The 17,553-nt window shown below is 40.9% G+C and overlaps 1 protein-coding gene across 4 annotated transcripts in view; it reads left to right on the plus strand.

The window, feature by feature from the left end:
- Window positions 1-17,553, plus strand: part of ARHGEF3 (Rho guanine nucleotide exchange factor 3) — a 72,189-nt gene that overhangs the window by 41,181 nt on the left and 13,455 nt on the right. For all 4 annotated transcript variants that reach the window (XM_008067413.2, XM_021717266.1, XM_021717267.1 and 1 more), the window contains exons 3-7: window positions 6,166-6,336; window positions 7,757-7,819; window positions 9,393-9,489; window positions 9,659-9,735; window positions 14,536-14,793. In XM_008067413.2, the coding sequence (XP_008065604.1) occupies window positions 6,166-6,336; window positions 7,757-7,819; window positions 9,393-9,489; window positions 9,659-9,735; window positions 14,536-14,793 (666 nt within the window). The remainder of the gene's footprint in view (window positions 1-6,165; window positions 6,337-7,756; window positions 7,820-9,392; window positions 9,490-9,658; window positions 9,736-14,535; window positions 14,794-17,553) is intronic.

Raw genomic sequence — 17,553 nt, forward strand, 5'->3', positions numbered from 1 at the left:
ATTTTCTGATTTATTGTAGAGATGAGGTCTCGCTGCCCAGGCGGGTCTCGAATCTGTGGGCTCAGGCAATCCGCTCATCTCAGCCTCCCAAAGGCGTAGGATTACAGGCTGAGCCACCAAGCCCGGCTGTGAGGTACTTCTTATCGTGCCTCTTTTACAGATGAGGAAACTGAGACCCTGAAAGATACGAACTTTCCCAAGCTCCCTCAGCCATTAGTTGACTTGAAGCCACATCTGTTTTATTCCAAAGCCTGTGTTCTTAACCAAAATCTGTGTTTTGGAGTTTAATGACTGAACTTGGTTCCTGTTCCAACACTTACCTTATGCCAGTAACTTAATCCTCTAGTACTCAAATTTCTTGTCTACTAAAAGGGAAAAATACAAAAACCTGTCCTGTTGTCTCTCTTAGGATTAACATGAGGGTCAAATGTGATGGAGAACACCAGCTGGGAAGTGTTATATCTCACTTTAAATTATTATAATTGCTCTAGTCGGGTCTCATAGGCGATGCCTCCAAGACTCTGTTTGAGAACATTTGCCAATTCTGGTCATTATCATTGTACATTTTGGTTTAATACCCTGCAGTGGCAACAAAGGAAGTTTTCCTCTTATAGTACCACGCTGGCCTTCAATCCTTTTGATAATAAAGCATCTGCTACAAAACAGCAGTGTAGTCAGGATGGTAGGTGTAGAGAATTTCCCTGGCTTGAACTCTCTTTATTGGAGCATTTTGTCAGTGACTGTGGAAACCTATTTTTGAAAAAGGGTAAGGGAACACTCTGCTAAACAGGCAGCATTAACAAATCAGATCTGTTCCACCATATCTACCTACTGGGTTTACATTTCCTCTGGCATATGTAAAAGGTCCCCTTTTCCCACCCAGCAGTTCCCTTTACACCCAGAACGTCTTTCCACATACCCAGCTCAGGCGTAAACACGAGCACCCATTTCCTGAATCTGCATTATCTGTGTCTGTTATGGTCATTGCTGCTTTAACTGCCAGCAATTTATGAGCTTTCGGTTTTTTACTCATTTGCTAGGCCAGATTCCCTCATGGAAACTGTTGCCTTTCTTGGATTATTTTTCATTTTGGTCCTAGAATCTCCACACCGAGGAGGATCTATATATATGTTTTTGTTTTTATATGATCCCTCACTTTGAGGTGGGCCTCTCAAAGTAGGGTAGGATGTTGGTTAAAAGTTGGAGGGCTTGGCCTGAAATAGACCAGATCTGGGTTGTCATTTTGAATTCATCACTGACTACCTGGGTTTAAATTCTGGAACACAGTGTATTAACTGTATGACCTTCAGCAAAGTGTCCTCTTCTCTGAGTCTTAAATCCCTAATCTGTAAAATGGGGGTAGAATCCTTACCTCCTGGTAGTATAGCAGGGCTCTAAAGCTCCCCTCACCATGCCCAGCACATTGCAAGTATAACATTCATCCATTAAGCAAAAGTTGTTGAAGTCCTACTATATGTCCATTGTTGATGAATCTATCGGTGAACAGAGAAGTTAGATATATCCCTACCTTCAAGGAGCTTACCTTCTGTTGAGAGGAAATAGACATGAAATAAACAAACAAAACTATAAGTGAGATCATATGGAACATGGTGAAAATAGAGAAAAATAAAGCAGAGAAGGGGAGCGGACAGTGGCAGAGACACTGGAAGGGATGTTGCTGTTCTCTTCTCTCAAGAGGCATCCTTTTCCTTGGGTTTGTTTGTTTTTTCTTCTAGCAGTAGTTGAATATTCCTCCCTCAACTCCAATTCTTTCATATAGTAGTGCCCAGTGGTACTGATGGCTGATAGGGGTATAGCTCACAGTGTGTGGTCAGCCCTGTTGTGAACACCTGCCCATGGTCCAGGCACTGTCCATGAACCAGCACTGTCCATGAACCAGATTCCTTTGGGAGTCTTCCTTTCAATATCCAACCCCTTTCTGAGTGGAATAAGAAAAGACAAAATGTTTGGTTTAATCCAGCCTAACTAAAGGTAGAAATCAAAAGTTTGATTAGTCAAAGATCAACCAGTAGTCCTAAAACTGAGCAAATACGTTCTTTCTCTTTAGCTAGATATAAATTTCTAGAAGATGGGAGTTGAATCCCGTCTCATTGAAACCTCACAATACATGTCTTGCATGTAAACAACAGGTGCAGCCCCGTTACTAGAAAGAGCTCAGGCTTTGGAACCAAACAGATCTGGTTTTGAAAACTCCCTAGGCAAGTACCTTAGCCTCCCTCAGCCTCAGTTCCTCATCAGTAAAATGGAACTAAATCTCTAACCTTGCAGGATGGTTATAAGACCAGAAAGAGCAAGTCAGAAGTGTTAAGCACAGTTAGGCCCGTAACATCCCCCATGGTACCTCTACTACCTTGAGCCACCAGCAGTTATTAAGGAAACACAAACAGGGATTTCTTTTTTCTTTTTTTTTTTTTTTGAGTTGGAGTCTCACTCTGTCGCCCAGACTGGAGTGCAGTGGCCGCTCCCGGCCACCGCAGCCTTGACCTGCTGGGCACCGGCGATCCTTCCGCCTCAGCCTTCCAAGTAGCCGGAACTACAGGCATGCACTACCATGCCCAGCTGATTTTTTGATTTATGTAGAGATGAGGTCTCGCTGCCCAGGCGGGTCTCGCACCCGCGGGCTCAGGCAATCCACTCTCCTCAGCCTCCCAAAGACACGGGATTACAGGCTGAGCCACCGAGCCCGGCTTCAAACAGGAATTTCTTAATGATAGAACTCACATCATATAGTTTACCACTCTTTTTTCTCATGCTGCAACAGAAGAAAATCTCCAGCTTTCTGGGAAATATTTCAGTAAATACATAAAAATATGCTCAATTTTATATTTCAAAACATGAAACTGAAATTAAGGTATAGTTTTACCTTATCAATCAGATTGATAATAATACCTTATTGATGAGAGTATTATTAAAATACAATATCATATGCCTATCTGAGGAATATAAAGTTGAACAACCTGTTGAAGGTCAATTTGGACAGTACATATCAAACATTAAAATGTTAATACTTGGCCAGCCCGGTGGCTCAAGCCTGTAATCCCAGCACTTTGAGGGACTGAGGCTAGAGGATTGCCTGCATCCATGGGTTCGAGACCAGCCTGGGTAACCTTGTCTCTACAATAAATCAAAAAAATTAGCCGGGCACGGTGGCCCACGCCTGTAGTTCCAGCTACTTGGAAGATTGAGGCAGAAGGATCATCTGAGCTCAGCAGGTCGAGGCTGCGGTGGCCGTGAGCGTGCCATTGCATTCCAGCCTGGGCAACAGAGTGAGGCTTCAATTCAAAAAAAAAAAAAAGAAGAACTAGAACAAACTTAACAGTGGTTACCTTTAGAATAAGCTTGGGGAAATGAGGGGATTTGTACTTAATTTTTTACACTTTTGTAATATATGAAAATTTAAAGTTAGCACAAATTACTTTCAAACTGATGGGGTAGTTTGAAGTTGGTCAAGGACTGAAAATGTAATGAGTGGGCAGTTTATTTTCTCAAGTGAAAGTGGAAACTGTTTCATTTTGAATTTTCTTTTTTTATGTTTTCCTTTCTTTTTGTGCTTTAATTCTGACCCTGGCTGGCATCAGAACCACAAACTGAGTTGAGGGAGTTACTTGATGACTCACCACGCTTGTTTTGACCTTTTAGAGCTTGTGGCTAATTGATTCTGAGGGCGGGGATCAGCATGCATTTAGTTACTGGTTACTGTTTACAAGGGACTGTTTTTAAGAGATCACAAGGATTTGCAAGATGCCATTAGGGAACTGTGTGCAAGTACTTTCTTGATCTCCTGCATAGGGCTGATCCAGCTATCATGAACTTGTTAATGAACCCAGGAACTCACCAGTGCCTGTGCCAGCCTGAGCGGCTTGTGTTGCTACTTGCAAACAGAGCTAATTTTCTGAGTCCAGAAGGTTGTGGTAATACCCCGAAGCTCCTTGGAAGTTTATTTTTACATATTTTATAAGTCATAACAATCTGTAAAGTAGCACAGGAACTACCTATAATGTCATCATGAAAAAAAAAAACAAAAGAATTTTGTGGTGCTCCCTTTCTGTCTTTGCTCATGTGTACTTTTTGCATAACTGTAGTGTTCATATATAGATTTTTAATCCTGCTTTTATTTTATTTATTTATTTTTGAATTGGAGTCTCACTCCATTGCCTAGGCTGGAGTGCAGTGGCATACTCACTACCACCACAACCTTGCCTGCTGGGCTCAGGTGAGCCTTCTATTTCAGCCTTCCAAGTATCTGGAACTATGGGTGTGCACCACCATACCCAGCTAATTTTTTGATTTATTGTAGAGACAAGGTCTTGCCAAGGGGCCCAGGCTGGTCTTGAACCCCTGGTTTCAGGCAGTCCTCTTGCCTCGGCCTCCCAAAGTGCTGGGATTATAGGCTTGAGCCACCGCACCTGGCCCAGAATTATCTTAATGACTAGAAAATATTCCATCCAGCAGGTAATTATAATTTATTTAACAAAGCCCTTAGGTTTAATAGTTGTTTTAGAAATATTCTTTACCTTCTGGAATTTTATTGTTTATTCTCAAAATAATTGGGAGCTACCTTAGAATGTCTTTGTGAAGACAGCTTGCATGTCACATACAAAATCAGTTCTGCCCTCAGGAAGTTTATAGTTAAGAAAATGTATTCATTGCTTTGTCAGAGGTATGTCCAAATTGCTTGGGAGAGGAGGATGGGAGGACGTTGGTGAATTTGAATTATATCCTGAGGACAGTTAGGAGTTATCCAGTTATGAAATGAGGGAAACATATTCAGGAAGAGAAGATTGCTTGAAGGAAGCACAGAGGGATGGCAAAGCAGGCCTCATTTAGGGAATAGCAGATACTCTAGTATGGTTGGAGATTAGGGGCTCATGGCAGTGAGGTAGGATGTGATCCTAGATAATGGAGACTTTTGTCAGATTACAAGAGACCTTTTGTGCCAAGCTGAGGAGTTGGAACTTGACACTGAAGACCATAGGGAGCCTTGGCAGGGAGTAGTATCTGTTCAATAAGAATGTGGTTTTTGAGCACAGCAACAGCTCATTTCTTTGGCAGTTTCCAATAGATGTGATGAAATCTTCAAGGATAAAGACTGAAAATGCTACACTCTGCTTTCTTCCTGATCATGTGTATCTGTCATGAGAAAGCACTGTGATAGCATGTTTCAGTCTCGAGGGTAGACTTTGGGTGGCTAGCCTACCCCAAGGTCTACTGGGGCATCTTTGAAAAATATATAAATACCTCAGAGACAGGAATTATTTACTGTCAAGATAATAGCTAGTATATTAGTTGGGACTTTTCAAGTTGACAGAAACCCAACTGAGATAACAGAAAGGGGAATGTATCGGCCATGTAACTAACATGTCTAAAGGTGGTTCTTTCTAGCTTCAGGCACAGTGGGATCCAAGGGTTCAAACAGTATTGGCAAAGCTTGCTCCCTTCCTCCCTCCATCAGTCACTCCATCCTTCATTCTGTGTGTCCCTTTATTCCCTCCTGTCGCAGACAGATTTTTGTGTGTGAGCAAGGAGAGTTGCTTTTGGAAGCTCCTGCTTATGTTATCTTCTTGAATGCACATTCCCAAAGGAATAAAGACTCTTACCCTCTTTCTCCAAATAGCACATTTTAGGGAATCACAAAGCCATCCCTGAATAAGGATGGTGGAATATTCTATTGGTCGGGTCTAGGGGATTCCACCCAAACTATAAGAAATGGGATACTCAAAGATAGTAGGATTCTGTTCTTAGAAGGAGGAGGAGAGTAGGAGTACTGGCCAGATGTTTAAAAAATAAATAAGTAAAAAGTCATCCGCTACTGTTATCTGAAGTCAGCCCAAAAAAAAGTTCCTGTCACTTATCCAGGAACTGCCTTCATGCCCGAGTTGACCTGATATGTGCTTGCACTATTGCACACTTGGTGTCCAGGTTACACAGAACGGATACTCCCAGCACGTGTGGAAAAGCGGCCCCCTACCCAATTTCCCTTAGCACGTAGACTCAAGACAGTGTTGTACTTCCCAAAGGCCTTGTGGCCACGTCCTCTTTTTCTTTTGAATATCTGATTTATGTTCTGTCAGTGACAGGAAGCTGCTCAAAGGATCCACCCAGTCCTGCCGCTGCCCCCTTGATAGTGTTTTTCTCGTTGTTTAGCGCTCCATTAGCTTCCGCAGCGAGAGCCGCCCTGACATCCTTGGCCCCCGACCCTGGTCCAGAAATGCCGCCCCCTCGAGCACGAAGCGGAGAGACAGCAAGCTCTGGAGTGAGACCTTCGACGTGTGTGTCAATCAGATGCTTACATCCAAGGAAATCAAACGTCAGGAGGTAGGCTTGGGGCCCATGGAATTGGCTGAGTGCCTGGAACAAAGGTGCACTGCAGGCATGAGCCATGCTAGGGTCTGTGCCATGGTCTACAAATCAGTTCTTCATTGCACTTGTAGAAGGAGAACTATCGGGGGGCATCTGACCTTGTGAAAGGAACTGAGAAACCACCCAGCTGGGTGGGTGTGTTCCCCACTTTAAAAAGAAACTGATGTGAATTTACAAGAAGATGAAACCAATTGTCTATTTAGGATTCTGAAACTCAAGTAACCATTTTAGTTACATCTTGATAGCAACCTCTAGAATATTTTTAAATGTTCATTTTATGGAAACTTGATTCAGCTTTGTGGAAAACTTTTCTATGGAGTGCAGTTAATTTCATTCCCTGTGGGCTTTCTATGTCAATCGCCGACATAGCTATGATAATATTACCCTTTACAGAAGTTGTATCTTGGGGCCTGTGCCAGGCTGTGCTGAGCACTTCATGTGTGCCTCATCTGGTGAGATCCCTGGGGTCGTGCCTCATCCTGCTTTGTCTGCTAATTTACCAGGCAACCCCAGGGTGGAGGATGCCCCCGTAGCCTGCTCATAATCTTCCCTATAGCCTGAAAGAAACGCAGTAGTCCCTGAACTATTATCACAAACTTGTCCTTTCATAATGTAATGTTTGCCAACAGTTTTGGTTTCCAGATGAGAGTGAAAGAATGTTCTGTGCATCATAGCTTTTTATATTCTAATGGCTTAATAGAAACAAATTAGAAACGGGCCATTTACATATTCTTCCACACAGCTGGCTCCTATAATGTTATTTATTTTACCTTGTGGGCTGAGAAGTAATTTAGAATGAATTAACTTCGTCAGATTTTATTTAGAGTGATAAAATATTGACTACTTCTTACAAGCTCAGCCTCAATACAGTGGATGATAAGAATAAAGCTTTCTTCTGAGATTCACCGTCTGTTGAGTAGAAGAAAGGCAAAGTGTGATAGCCCAGTTAATAGTACTGCCACATCCATTACTTACTGAAAACAGTCCTGAATCACTTCTTCTGATGGCCACTCACAACAAAGATGTCAAATCCATGGCTCAGAGTGTAATTCTTTTACCTAAAATAGTTCCCTCTTGTTCAGCTGCATCAAAGTTCTGTAGCATGAAAGACGACTTGTTAGATTGGAAAAGTGTGGAACCTCTTTCTTCCACAAACAGAGAAGAAGCCCATCACACAGAAGTTTTGCATTATCTTTTCTTTGCAGGTTTTAGTCAGTAGATTCACTTGCTTCAGGTTATTTTAACTTTTTGTGAACACTTTAAAAATACTTAAATATGTAAATTTGGGCCTTTGAGTGCTAGAGCCAGCACTGTTTGAATTTGATCTTATAAAGGAAGGGAGAGTTCAATGAATATGTTTTATCTTTCCTTGCAGGCAATTTTTGAGCTTTCCCAAGGCGAAGAAGACTTGATAGAGGACTTGAAATTAGCAAAAAAGGTAAATTTAAGTTCAGCAGTCTGAGTCACCCCTTATTTTTTCCTGTGAGTAGTTTCACAGTCTTAAGATGGTGCTTTACCAGTACTGTCTTTATGTCTGAAGTTGTCAGAAATTGAGAAGAACCTGCTACCACAAACCAAGCAGTGGGGGAAATGCCTCAAAACAAGAAAGCAGTCCCACTCTCTGGACCGGACACCTTCAGGGGTTCCATCTACATGTCTCTAGTGTACCCCCAAAGAATACTTCTGAATAATCAGAAAGTGTCCATGAATGCCTGACTTTATATATATTTTATTGTCCTAGAAGTGTCCCATGCAGGCCTTCTTTGTCCTTGGAGAGACTATAGACATGTCCAAAACTCAAACTATGTGACTTAGAAATAAAGTCATTTGAATCTCAAAAGTGGATAAAGCGGTGAAGTGAGTCAGTTGCATATAATTAATGTGAGTTAGGGTCTTTTGTATGGAAACTTATTTTTAAATCAACATTGTGTGTGGGGAGGGGAAGAACAGCAAGTCTTATAGACTGTATATTCTTGACAATAAACCTCAAAAACCTTTCCCTTTCAGTGACCCCACCATGACTTGAAGGCTAAAATTCAGGCTCCATCTGGTATTTACTGCCTCCTCAAAGAATCACAGGGTTGGGAGGATGCCCCCCTTCTCTTAAAAGCTTTAGTCAACTTTCTGCTAGTATGAAGTCCCAGCTCTTCCCTGAGAGATGGCCCTCCAAGCTTTGCTTGCACATAGCCAAGATACTGAGTTTTAGGCAGGGCTAGAGGAGGAGGAGACCCGAGAGGACAAAGAAGGCATTTAATTCTGGAAATTATTGTGCTGATCATATGTCCTACTCCCCTTCCTGCATCAAGATTTGCCAAGCACAACACCTTCAGATGTTTCCCTGCCATCCTTATGCTCATGGTGGTCCTCCCTTCCCAGAAGCCTTTCTTTTTCCTTTCAACCATTCAAATTCACCCATCCTCCAGGAACTAACTCATCTTGGCTCAGTCTTCTACAACATTCATTCCCTCTTTTTCTGTGCCAAGCAGCTCATCTTCAGAATTTCTCTTGTCTACTCCATCTTTAATTCTCTGACCCTCTAGAGCAGTTATGATTTGATCATTTTTGCTGTCATGTGACATGTTCTGTTTTTAATATTGAACTATTTTTTAAACATATATTTTGTTTTCTATTTGTTTTTCTTATCTTCCCAATTAGCTTTATTTAACTCCTTGAATGCAGGGACTGTGCCCTCTAAGTCTGAGTTCTATTGCAGTGCCCTGGGCATAGCTGTGTATTCTTGTTCTTTAATTGTCTTTAATAAGAGGTGATAGGATTGGCAGCTTTTGAAAAATCTTTTTTGGCTTATCAATAGCCACAGAAAGTTCAAGTCAGTGCTGGGTTCTCCTCTCCTCCAGCCACACCTGTCTACTCTTTCTGCAGCTTTACGAAAGAAGTTGTGGTTAGAGAGTCAAATTGTTATTGTATAAGGGCTTCTCAGGAGCCATTGATAGGAACAGTTTACTTCCTCTGATTTTAAATGTTTGCTTCCATCTCTTGTCCTTCTTGTACAGGCCTATCATGACCCCATGCTAAAACTCTCCATAATGACAGAACAGGAATTGAATCAAATTTTTGGAACACTGGATTCCTTGATTCCTCTTCACGAAGGTATAGTTTTGTTTCTAGGATGAGTAGTGACTTGTAGCCTTAATTGAGTTGTCTTATAACGAGTTACTGATTATGTAATACCTGAAACATGAATAACCCAGAAGCTACTTCCAGCCCTGTTCATATTTGAATGCCTAACAAAATAAACATTCTGTTTGTTTTTTGCCAGAGCTCCTTAGTCAGCTTCGAGATGTTCGGAAGCCTGATGGCTCGACTGAACATGTTGGTCCCATCCTCGTGGGCTGGGTAAGAAAAGTTCTCTGGTCTTGGTTGAAGATAAGTTTCAATAATTTAGATAGAGTTTTATTTTAGCTAGACTTTTTTATTGGCAAATATTGCACCATATCAGAAAAAAGTAAAATAGTAAATTTCTATAAATGTTATATTTAGGCTTTATCTCTTTAAAGCATGAAAACAATTTTTTTCTTATTACAAATCGACTGCATTTAAAAATAAGGCCTTTTTGCAATAAAATAAGTAAAGGTACACATGAAACTATTACTAGTTACACATCCAATAAAATAAAATGGTTAATATTTGATTCAGGACAATTGCTAATATGATTATTACCATTTCTAACCTAGTAAAAATTGATTGACATATCCCTATTCATCACCAAAAAAAGTTTTTCAAGATATTAAAAAAACTTATAATCAAAATGTAACTGTCTAAACAAGATATGTATATAACCCTAAGTAACTTTATAGGATAGCTGGGTATGTGCTGGCCTTCTTCCCAACAAAACCCAGTCCTTTTCCTAATTAAACAAAAAAAAAAAACTGTGACCTTTGATTAGGGGTCATAAATGTATGGTCCTGGGACTGAATTTGTCTTTTATTGGGTGTATAATGTTGCTATTTATTTGTTTAATTTACTTTAGACAAGGCATGCACTCTATTTTGCCACAGTCCCCACCACTCCTTATTTCTATACATTTCTGTTTCCTTCTGTGAGTACTTGAGTATTTCACCCCAACTCCAGGTGTTTTTCATTTGTTATGAAGCAGTTAATGAGAGTAGATTAATTCGATGACTTCTACCAGGCAAGATTAGATTTCTTATCCTTCTGATCCGTACAGTATACCAGAAAGATAGAAAGTGCCACAACACTAGTGTTAAAGATCATTTCATTTGGAGGATATCGTGCAGGTTATAAATCTTACTCTCATTTTGTGAGGTTCTCTTTGTCCAGTTATATTTATATTTTAACCTTTCTGAAAACTTCCAGTTCCCATGTCTTGATGCCATGTGGATGTGCAGAAAGTTTTAACATTGGTCTCTTCTCTTAACTTATGCTTCTTAATGACTACCTTGATCAAGAAACTTTGAGGGTTTTGGGACTTATATATCTTTAGTTCAGGAGTCAATTTTAGCACTGAGGCTGAAATATCCCAAGGGTACCTGAAAGGCAAGTAATGTTCTAAGATGAATAATTTAGAAAATGTGCCTTAATATTTCAGGAGAGATCATTCGTCTTACATTTTTGACTTTCACTTTATTACAAGTCATGGTAGATGTTTTAACTTCTTTAGCTCACAAAGAAATTTCTCCAGTGACAGCCAGACAAAGACAAAGACAGAGATGGTCTAATGAGAAGAGGGTCTGCTCCAGTATTTCTTAAACTTCCTGAGTCTGTGGACTGCTTTGATGAGGTTAAGGGGAGCAGTGAGGTTGAACTCCAGAATTTATAGGATAACTGCTCTGTTTTTGATGAGACAGCAATGTAGAACTACATGGTTTCCTTGAACGTTGTATGCAAATTGTCAGTGTGCTAGAAGCAAAATTGTAGAAATTTGCTTTGTTTTTAACTTTTTCTGAAATAAATATTTGTCACTTTTATTAGAAAATTAGTTTGACCTGGGGACAGCTTTAGTCCTTTTCTGTATATACCCACAGGAAATGTGGTCATGCCAGTCCAGTGCTATCTGGACCCTTCTTCAGGCCTCAATGGGAATTTGCTGCTTGAAGAGCAGCCTAAAATTAAACAACTGGCCTGTTGTTACCAGACTTCATGAGAAATGGCCCTTATTTACCAGGCCCCATGAGCTGTTAAATGTTTTTCCTCTTTTAAGTGCAGATGTGTCTTTGCAAGTGGGAACTGTAAACCAAGGGGTACATCTGTTTGAGTTCTGGTCTTTTTAACAGAACAAAATAAACATCTTAGTGGACTTTGGATGAGAAAAGTCAGAGCCCATTCGACCCATGAAAAATTGATTGATTTCCCCCCAAAGGAAAAAAGTGGGGTTTTTTGTTTGTTTTTAAGGAAAAAAAAAAAAACCCTTTTAAACAACTGAGTCTTCCAAGTGGGATAGCCCTCACCAGCCCTTTTGACCTTAGATCAAATCAATTACTTTTACTTTGAAGACCTTAAACAGAATGCTTGCTATTTTTTAGGGAACCACCCTGGTTACTGTGGATCAGTGTCTCCCTCCCTCCCTAACAGGTTGGCCTGTTTGAGTAAGCTTTCCCTATCATAATAAAACAACTTCCCAAGTGACTTATCTCCATGCTAACGTTTTTTCAGTAATAAAATAATTTATAAGCTCTCCAAGGCAGTAAGTTCGTATGTTAATTTGGGTTCTAATTAAATTTTAATTCCTAAGAGAGAGGCAGGGTACATGGAAGCAAAAAATAAATAGATATCTTCCATCACTTTTCACAGTATTAGTGAGTTAGAAAAAATTTCTGGGAAAAAAAGAGTTTCCCTTATTCTTGAGAGTCTATTTAAAGAAGATGGCAAGTAGTTCAGAGTTCTAGGGGGAGGGGAGAGGCAAGAACAAACTTCAGACTCTTAGTTTTGTCTCCAGCTAAGCTAGTAGCTTTGCATGTCTAAACTACAGTTTCTTCAATAAAAATATTCTGGGGACAAATAATAATAGCTAGTATTTACTGTTTCTTAACCAGAAGCCAAACTCCATGATACACATTTTATATGCTTTATCTCATTAAGGAATAGGGGGAGAGAGGGACATTAGTATTTTTTGTAAGTGAAGACACTGAGTTTGGCTCAGAAGAGTTGCAGACTAGCAGCTGTCCAAGTCAGACCTTGAACCTGATTCTCCCTGTTTTCTGAGTCTGTCCTCTTAAACCACTGCATTTTCACCCCTCTCATTCTAAGTAAGTGAGTGTGTGTGTATTTGGGAACCAAGATGTGTATATTCTTCATCCTCTGCGTAGTTAAAGATAACTTGTGGCCTTTTCTAGCCAGTGGCTGAACCAGATAGCCTTTCAGGTCATGCTCAGGAAATGAGTACCCTGTCAGGTGTGAGCACAAGAGAGAGCCTGATTTGGTTGCCATGGTAGCAGGGCAGAGGGATCAGAGAGGGGTAATGGCCCATCAAACAGTGCTGTCGAGGTTCCTCACTGGTTTATATCCGGTGGTTACTGTTGATTTTGTTTCTCCATAATGAAAACATTGGGCATTTCCAGATCCTTTTAATAGGCAAGGAAGTGGAAATGAAATTAAGAAGGCCTGAAGCCCTTTTTAATTAACTCTGAAAATCTAAATTACAAGCCACACCACCACGTCTGGTGTGTGTGTGTGTGCATATCAATTATCATTACTTTCAAATAAAAGGTTGAGGAAAAAATTCTACAGCTCTTTTAAACACACAGAGAGGCTTTTTATAACATGTAAGGATGGAAGACATTTTCAAGGAATGTTAAGCTCAATAGCAAACTTTTAAAGTATTACTTCCCTGGTATAATTGTTTGGTTTCAGTTACTGGAAAATATTTTCTCTTTTTAATTTTTTTGATCTTATTATAGAGATGTAGGGTACAAGTCAGGATTAGCTACACAAGTAGGCTTCATGCAGATGAAGTTTGGGCTTCCAACTTGTCCTTACTTCCTCTGGTTTGGGGCCATGTACCTTTTGTGTTGTTATGTGTCCCCTCCCTCCAGATAGTAATTTAAATAAGAGTTGTAAAAGCAGCAGCAGAATATATAAACTTTCCGAAGCTGCCACACTTTATTTTTAAGCAGTGTTTCCAAATCATCAGATATTACTTAATCTTATAACCCATAAAACATCCATTTTTTTTGTTCATTCAGAACACAAACTTGGGGTGTCTGCTGAATAGTGGACTCAGTGCAGAATACTGAGGATACAGAAATGAAAGATACTCTCTTGTCAGGGTCTTGCCCTGAATCTTTTTAAAGAGCGGGTGTTGTAGTGAATGTGGCTTCCTAGTCCAAGGGAAAGACGCAAAAGCAGGCCATTGGCTGTGTTTTATGCCTCTGGTAACTAGTTGGAGCCTGGTAGCCCTTGCATTAGAATGCCGAGGCTCGGGTGCCATCAAGAGGGAGGAGTAGAAAAAGGGATGTGTCTTCCATTGAGTCTCTGACATGGTATTTGCACAATGTGACTGATGGGATATGTCAGGGAAATTAACAGTTCACTGAAATGAAGGCAGTGGAGTTGAAATGTCTTTAAGCTTAAATTGTTCATTGCATGGTATTGTGATGTTAGCCATTAGCTATAGCCAAAAATCGTTCTGGACCTGTTGGAGCTAATTTTAAATATCTCTATGAATGCTTCCTGCATCTGAACTTTTTTTTAATACTCCTGCTTTAACTTCTTGAGGCCCTTTTATAATTGTGCCATCAAATCTTCTAGATGAGTTTCTTATAATAAATTTTAAAAGAAATTCTATTTTTTAAAATAAAATGGGAGGCTTTCACCTGGCTGGATATTTTGGAATGTTAGGAAAATTCTGAGATGTATGCATATGCAGTAATTTAAGTTATTTTGTTTCTAGTTTAGATTGGCAGAAAGTTCAAGCAGATTGTAGTAAGGGTCTTACCAAACAAGAAAATAAATGTGCAACTAAGAAAATTACTTTGTGAAAGCAAGCCAGAGACTAAGAAAAATGTCCATTGCCTGTCATTTTGAAGATTCCACTAGTTTCCTGCAGCCATGCAGATAAAGGAATGTTGGCCAGGCCTGGGGATCAGTTAGGTGTTTGTTCAGTCCAAGAGTAATGCCACTGTAGCTTTAAAGCCCAATTATTTTGACACTCCAGCCTTCTTTATGTTTCCTTTTTAGCTGCCCTGTCTCAGCTCCTATGACAGCTACTGCAGTAATCAAGTAGCCGCCAAAGCTCTGCTGGACCACAAAAAACAGGATCACCGAGTCCAAGATTTCCTACAGCGATGTTTAGAATCCCCCTTTAGCCGCAAACTAGATCTCTGGAATTTCCTTGATATTCCAAGAAGCCGTCTGGTGAAATACCCTCTGCTTCTTCGAGAAATCTTGAGACACACACCAAATGATAATCCAGATCAGCAGCACTTGGAAGAAGCTGTAAGTTTGTCTGTTTCTTTCTTTCTTTTCTTACTTTTCCCATAATGACTAGTGGGTTGAGTCAGTAGATGAATAGAAGGGTCCCCGGGTACTAGGGACTCAGGAATCTTGGGATCCAGGCCTGACACTATCATCTACCATGTTTTGATCTTGCAAGTCACTTCTCTCTCTCTGCCTCAGTTTCCTATCCTCACCAATGTGTTTACATGAATCACACTTTAAAGTCCCTGTGGCTCTAAAATTTCTTAATTTTATAAAGGTGGCTCTAATCTTTTTTTGAGTTGGAGTCTTACTCTGTCACCCAGACAGTAGTGCAATAGCCACTCCCAGCCACTGCAGCCTCGACCTGCTGGGCTCCGGCGATCCTTCCGCCTCCGCCTTCCAAGTAACTGGAACTACAGGCGCGCGCTATCATGCCCGGCTAATTTTTAACTTATTGTAGAGATGAGGTCTCGCCAAGTTGCCCAGGCGGGTTTTGAACCCGCGGGCTCAGGCAATCCACTCAACTCAGCCTCCCAAAGCACTAGGATTACAGGCTGAGCCACCAAGCCCGGCTTGGTATCAATTTTTATTACTAAAAAAATTACTTTAACCCAACAAAGGATTTTGTAATAGGAAGAAGAAGTAATGCAGACTGTATCTTCTCACTTACATTTTATAATGGAAATTTTGAAGAATTTGAAAAACCCAGCCATGAATAAGTACAGAAACTTAAAGATAGATGAACATATGTTGGGACTCTTTTTAATGAACGGTCTCAATTTTATGCAAAACTTGACTTTGGGGAATATTTTAAATTGAGTATCTTTGTTTTGTTAGAAAACAGGGAGCTGCCTTTTAGCTTAGTGAAGTTGACATCCATTTAAGATCTAGCTCTCCTCAGCCCCCAATTGCATTGGGGTGCCTCGTCAAACCTCCTGCTCATTAGTAGGCTCCTTACTCAGGAAATATTTATTGAGTATGGGGTGGGGATATATATATTTGGAAAATATAGGTTTTTCCCTAACAACAATAGAAAACAAGAAAAAATGGGGTCCATATTGTTAGACTATTGTAAACTGTGAGTATTCCAACTAGAGAGCTCTGTTCTGGTAGAGGTACTTCTCTGGGCAGGGCAGAGCAGATGGCAGGGAGGAGGGAGTGACTTGACAAAAGGTATAAAGAAATGACAGGACAGGTCATCCCCCACCCCAGGTTGGGGATGCTCAGAGGAAACAGCAAAAGAGAAGACAGAGGATGTGGGTCCAGATCCAGTTGTTTAAAAAGTTTTCAGGTGGAACTCGGTGGCTTAGCCTGTAATCCCAGCACTTTGGGAGGCTGAGGCTAGTGGATTGCCTGAGCCCATGGGTTCAAGACCAGCCCGGGCAACTTGGTGAGACCTCGTTTCTACAAACAAACAAACAAAAAATAGCCGGGCATCATAGTGCACGCCTGTAGTTCCAGCTACTTGGAAGACTGAGGTGGAAGGATCACCTGAACCCAGCAGGTTGACGCTGGAGTGGCTGTGAGTGTGCCACGCACTCCAGCCTTGGCAACAGAGTGAGACTCCAACTCAAAAAAAAAAGTTTTGAGAAAATTTCCCTTTATTGTGTAATTAGTTAAAGGTTTGTTTTTATTTGTTGGTTGGTATCTAAGTAACTGAGATCCAGGGTTCAAATCCCAGCTCCATCACTTACAAGCTGTGTAGCCTTGGACACATTACTCTCTATGGAGCAGGGAATGGAGGAGTAGGAGACTAGTGGCAGAGAAACAAGTTGGGAGAATGCTACAGTGGTCCAGGTGTGAAAACCTTATCAGGGAGGCCAACAGGCCAATTCAGAGGGCTCTTTTCCTGATTTAATAAAGAACAGGGCTAGACATGGTGGCTCATACCTATAATCCCAGCACTCTGAAATGCCAAGGTGGGAGGATTGCTTGAGACCAGGAGTTTGATACCAGCCTGGGCAACACAGTGAGACCCCATCTCTACAAACAGTTTTTAAAAATTAGCCAGACCTGGTGGTGTCTGTAGTTCCAGCTACTCAGGAGGCTGAGGCAGAAGGATGGTCTGAACCCAGGTTGAGGCTGCAGTGAACATGCCACAGCACTCTAGCCTGGGTGAGTGAGACTCCAATGCAAAAAAACAATTAAAAAAATAAAAAGGATGATAATAGAAGGAGAATATGCATAAGTAATTTGAAATCCAGAAGAAGCCTTGGACCTGCTGAGTAAACTGCCTGTCTCCTCCCATAAAGGGGTTTAATAATAAGTGACAGTAACAACAATAATAATCATAATATTTGCTGATATTTAGTGAATATGTAGTAAATCAACTTTATGTAATTTGCCTTGTAGGTTATCTCATTTAATCCTCATATCCTATGAGATAGCTGTTTTATTAGGACCATTTTCCAGATGAGGCTTGGAAGGGTTAAATGCCCAAGTCCAGAGCCAGCAAGTAATGCAGTTGATGTGCAGACCCTATCAGTGTGTACTCCAAATCCTGTGCCATTCTATTTTGTGATTCTGTGCCCTGATGTGAAAAGCCTAGCCACTTCTTTGAGCCCCTGTTGCCTTTGGAATTGCAGAGAGCTGTCTGGTACAGAACTGGGCTGGGTAAGTCCAAGTAGGATAGAGAAGAGCAATGAAAGAATTTCTGATTCATGAGGTGCTCAATGTATCTGGCAGGTCCCACACACAGAGACCAGGCCCCTGGTCCAGCACAGACAGGGGACGCAGGCTCTGGGGATGGGCCCATCTCACTTCATCATGTCTGTTTTT

Source organism: Carlito syrichta, unplaced genomic scaffold (genome assembly GCF_000164805.1).
Source record: "Carlito syrichta isolate Samal-C Ts95f unplaced genomic scaffold, Tarsius_syrichta-2.0.1 Scaffold309583, whole genome shotgun sequence".
Taxonomy (NCBI): Eukaryota; Metazoa; Chordata; class Mammalia; order Primates; family Tarsiidae; genus Carlito; species Carlito syrichta.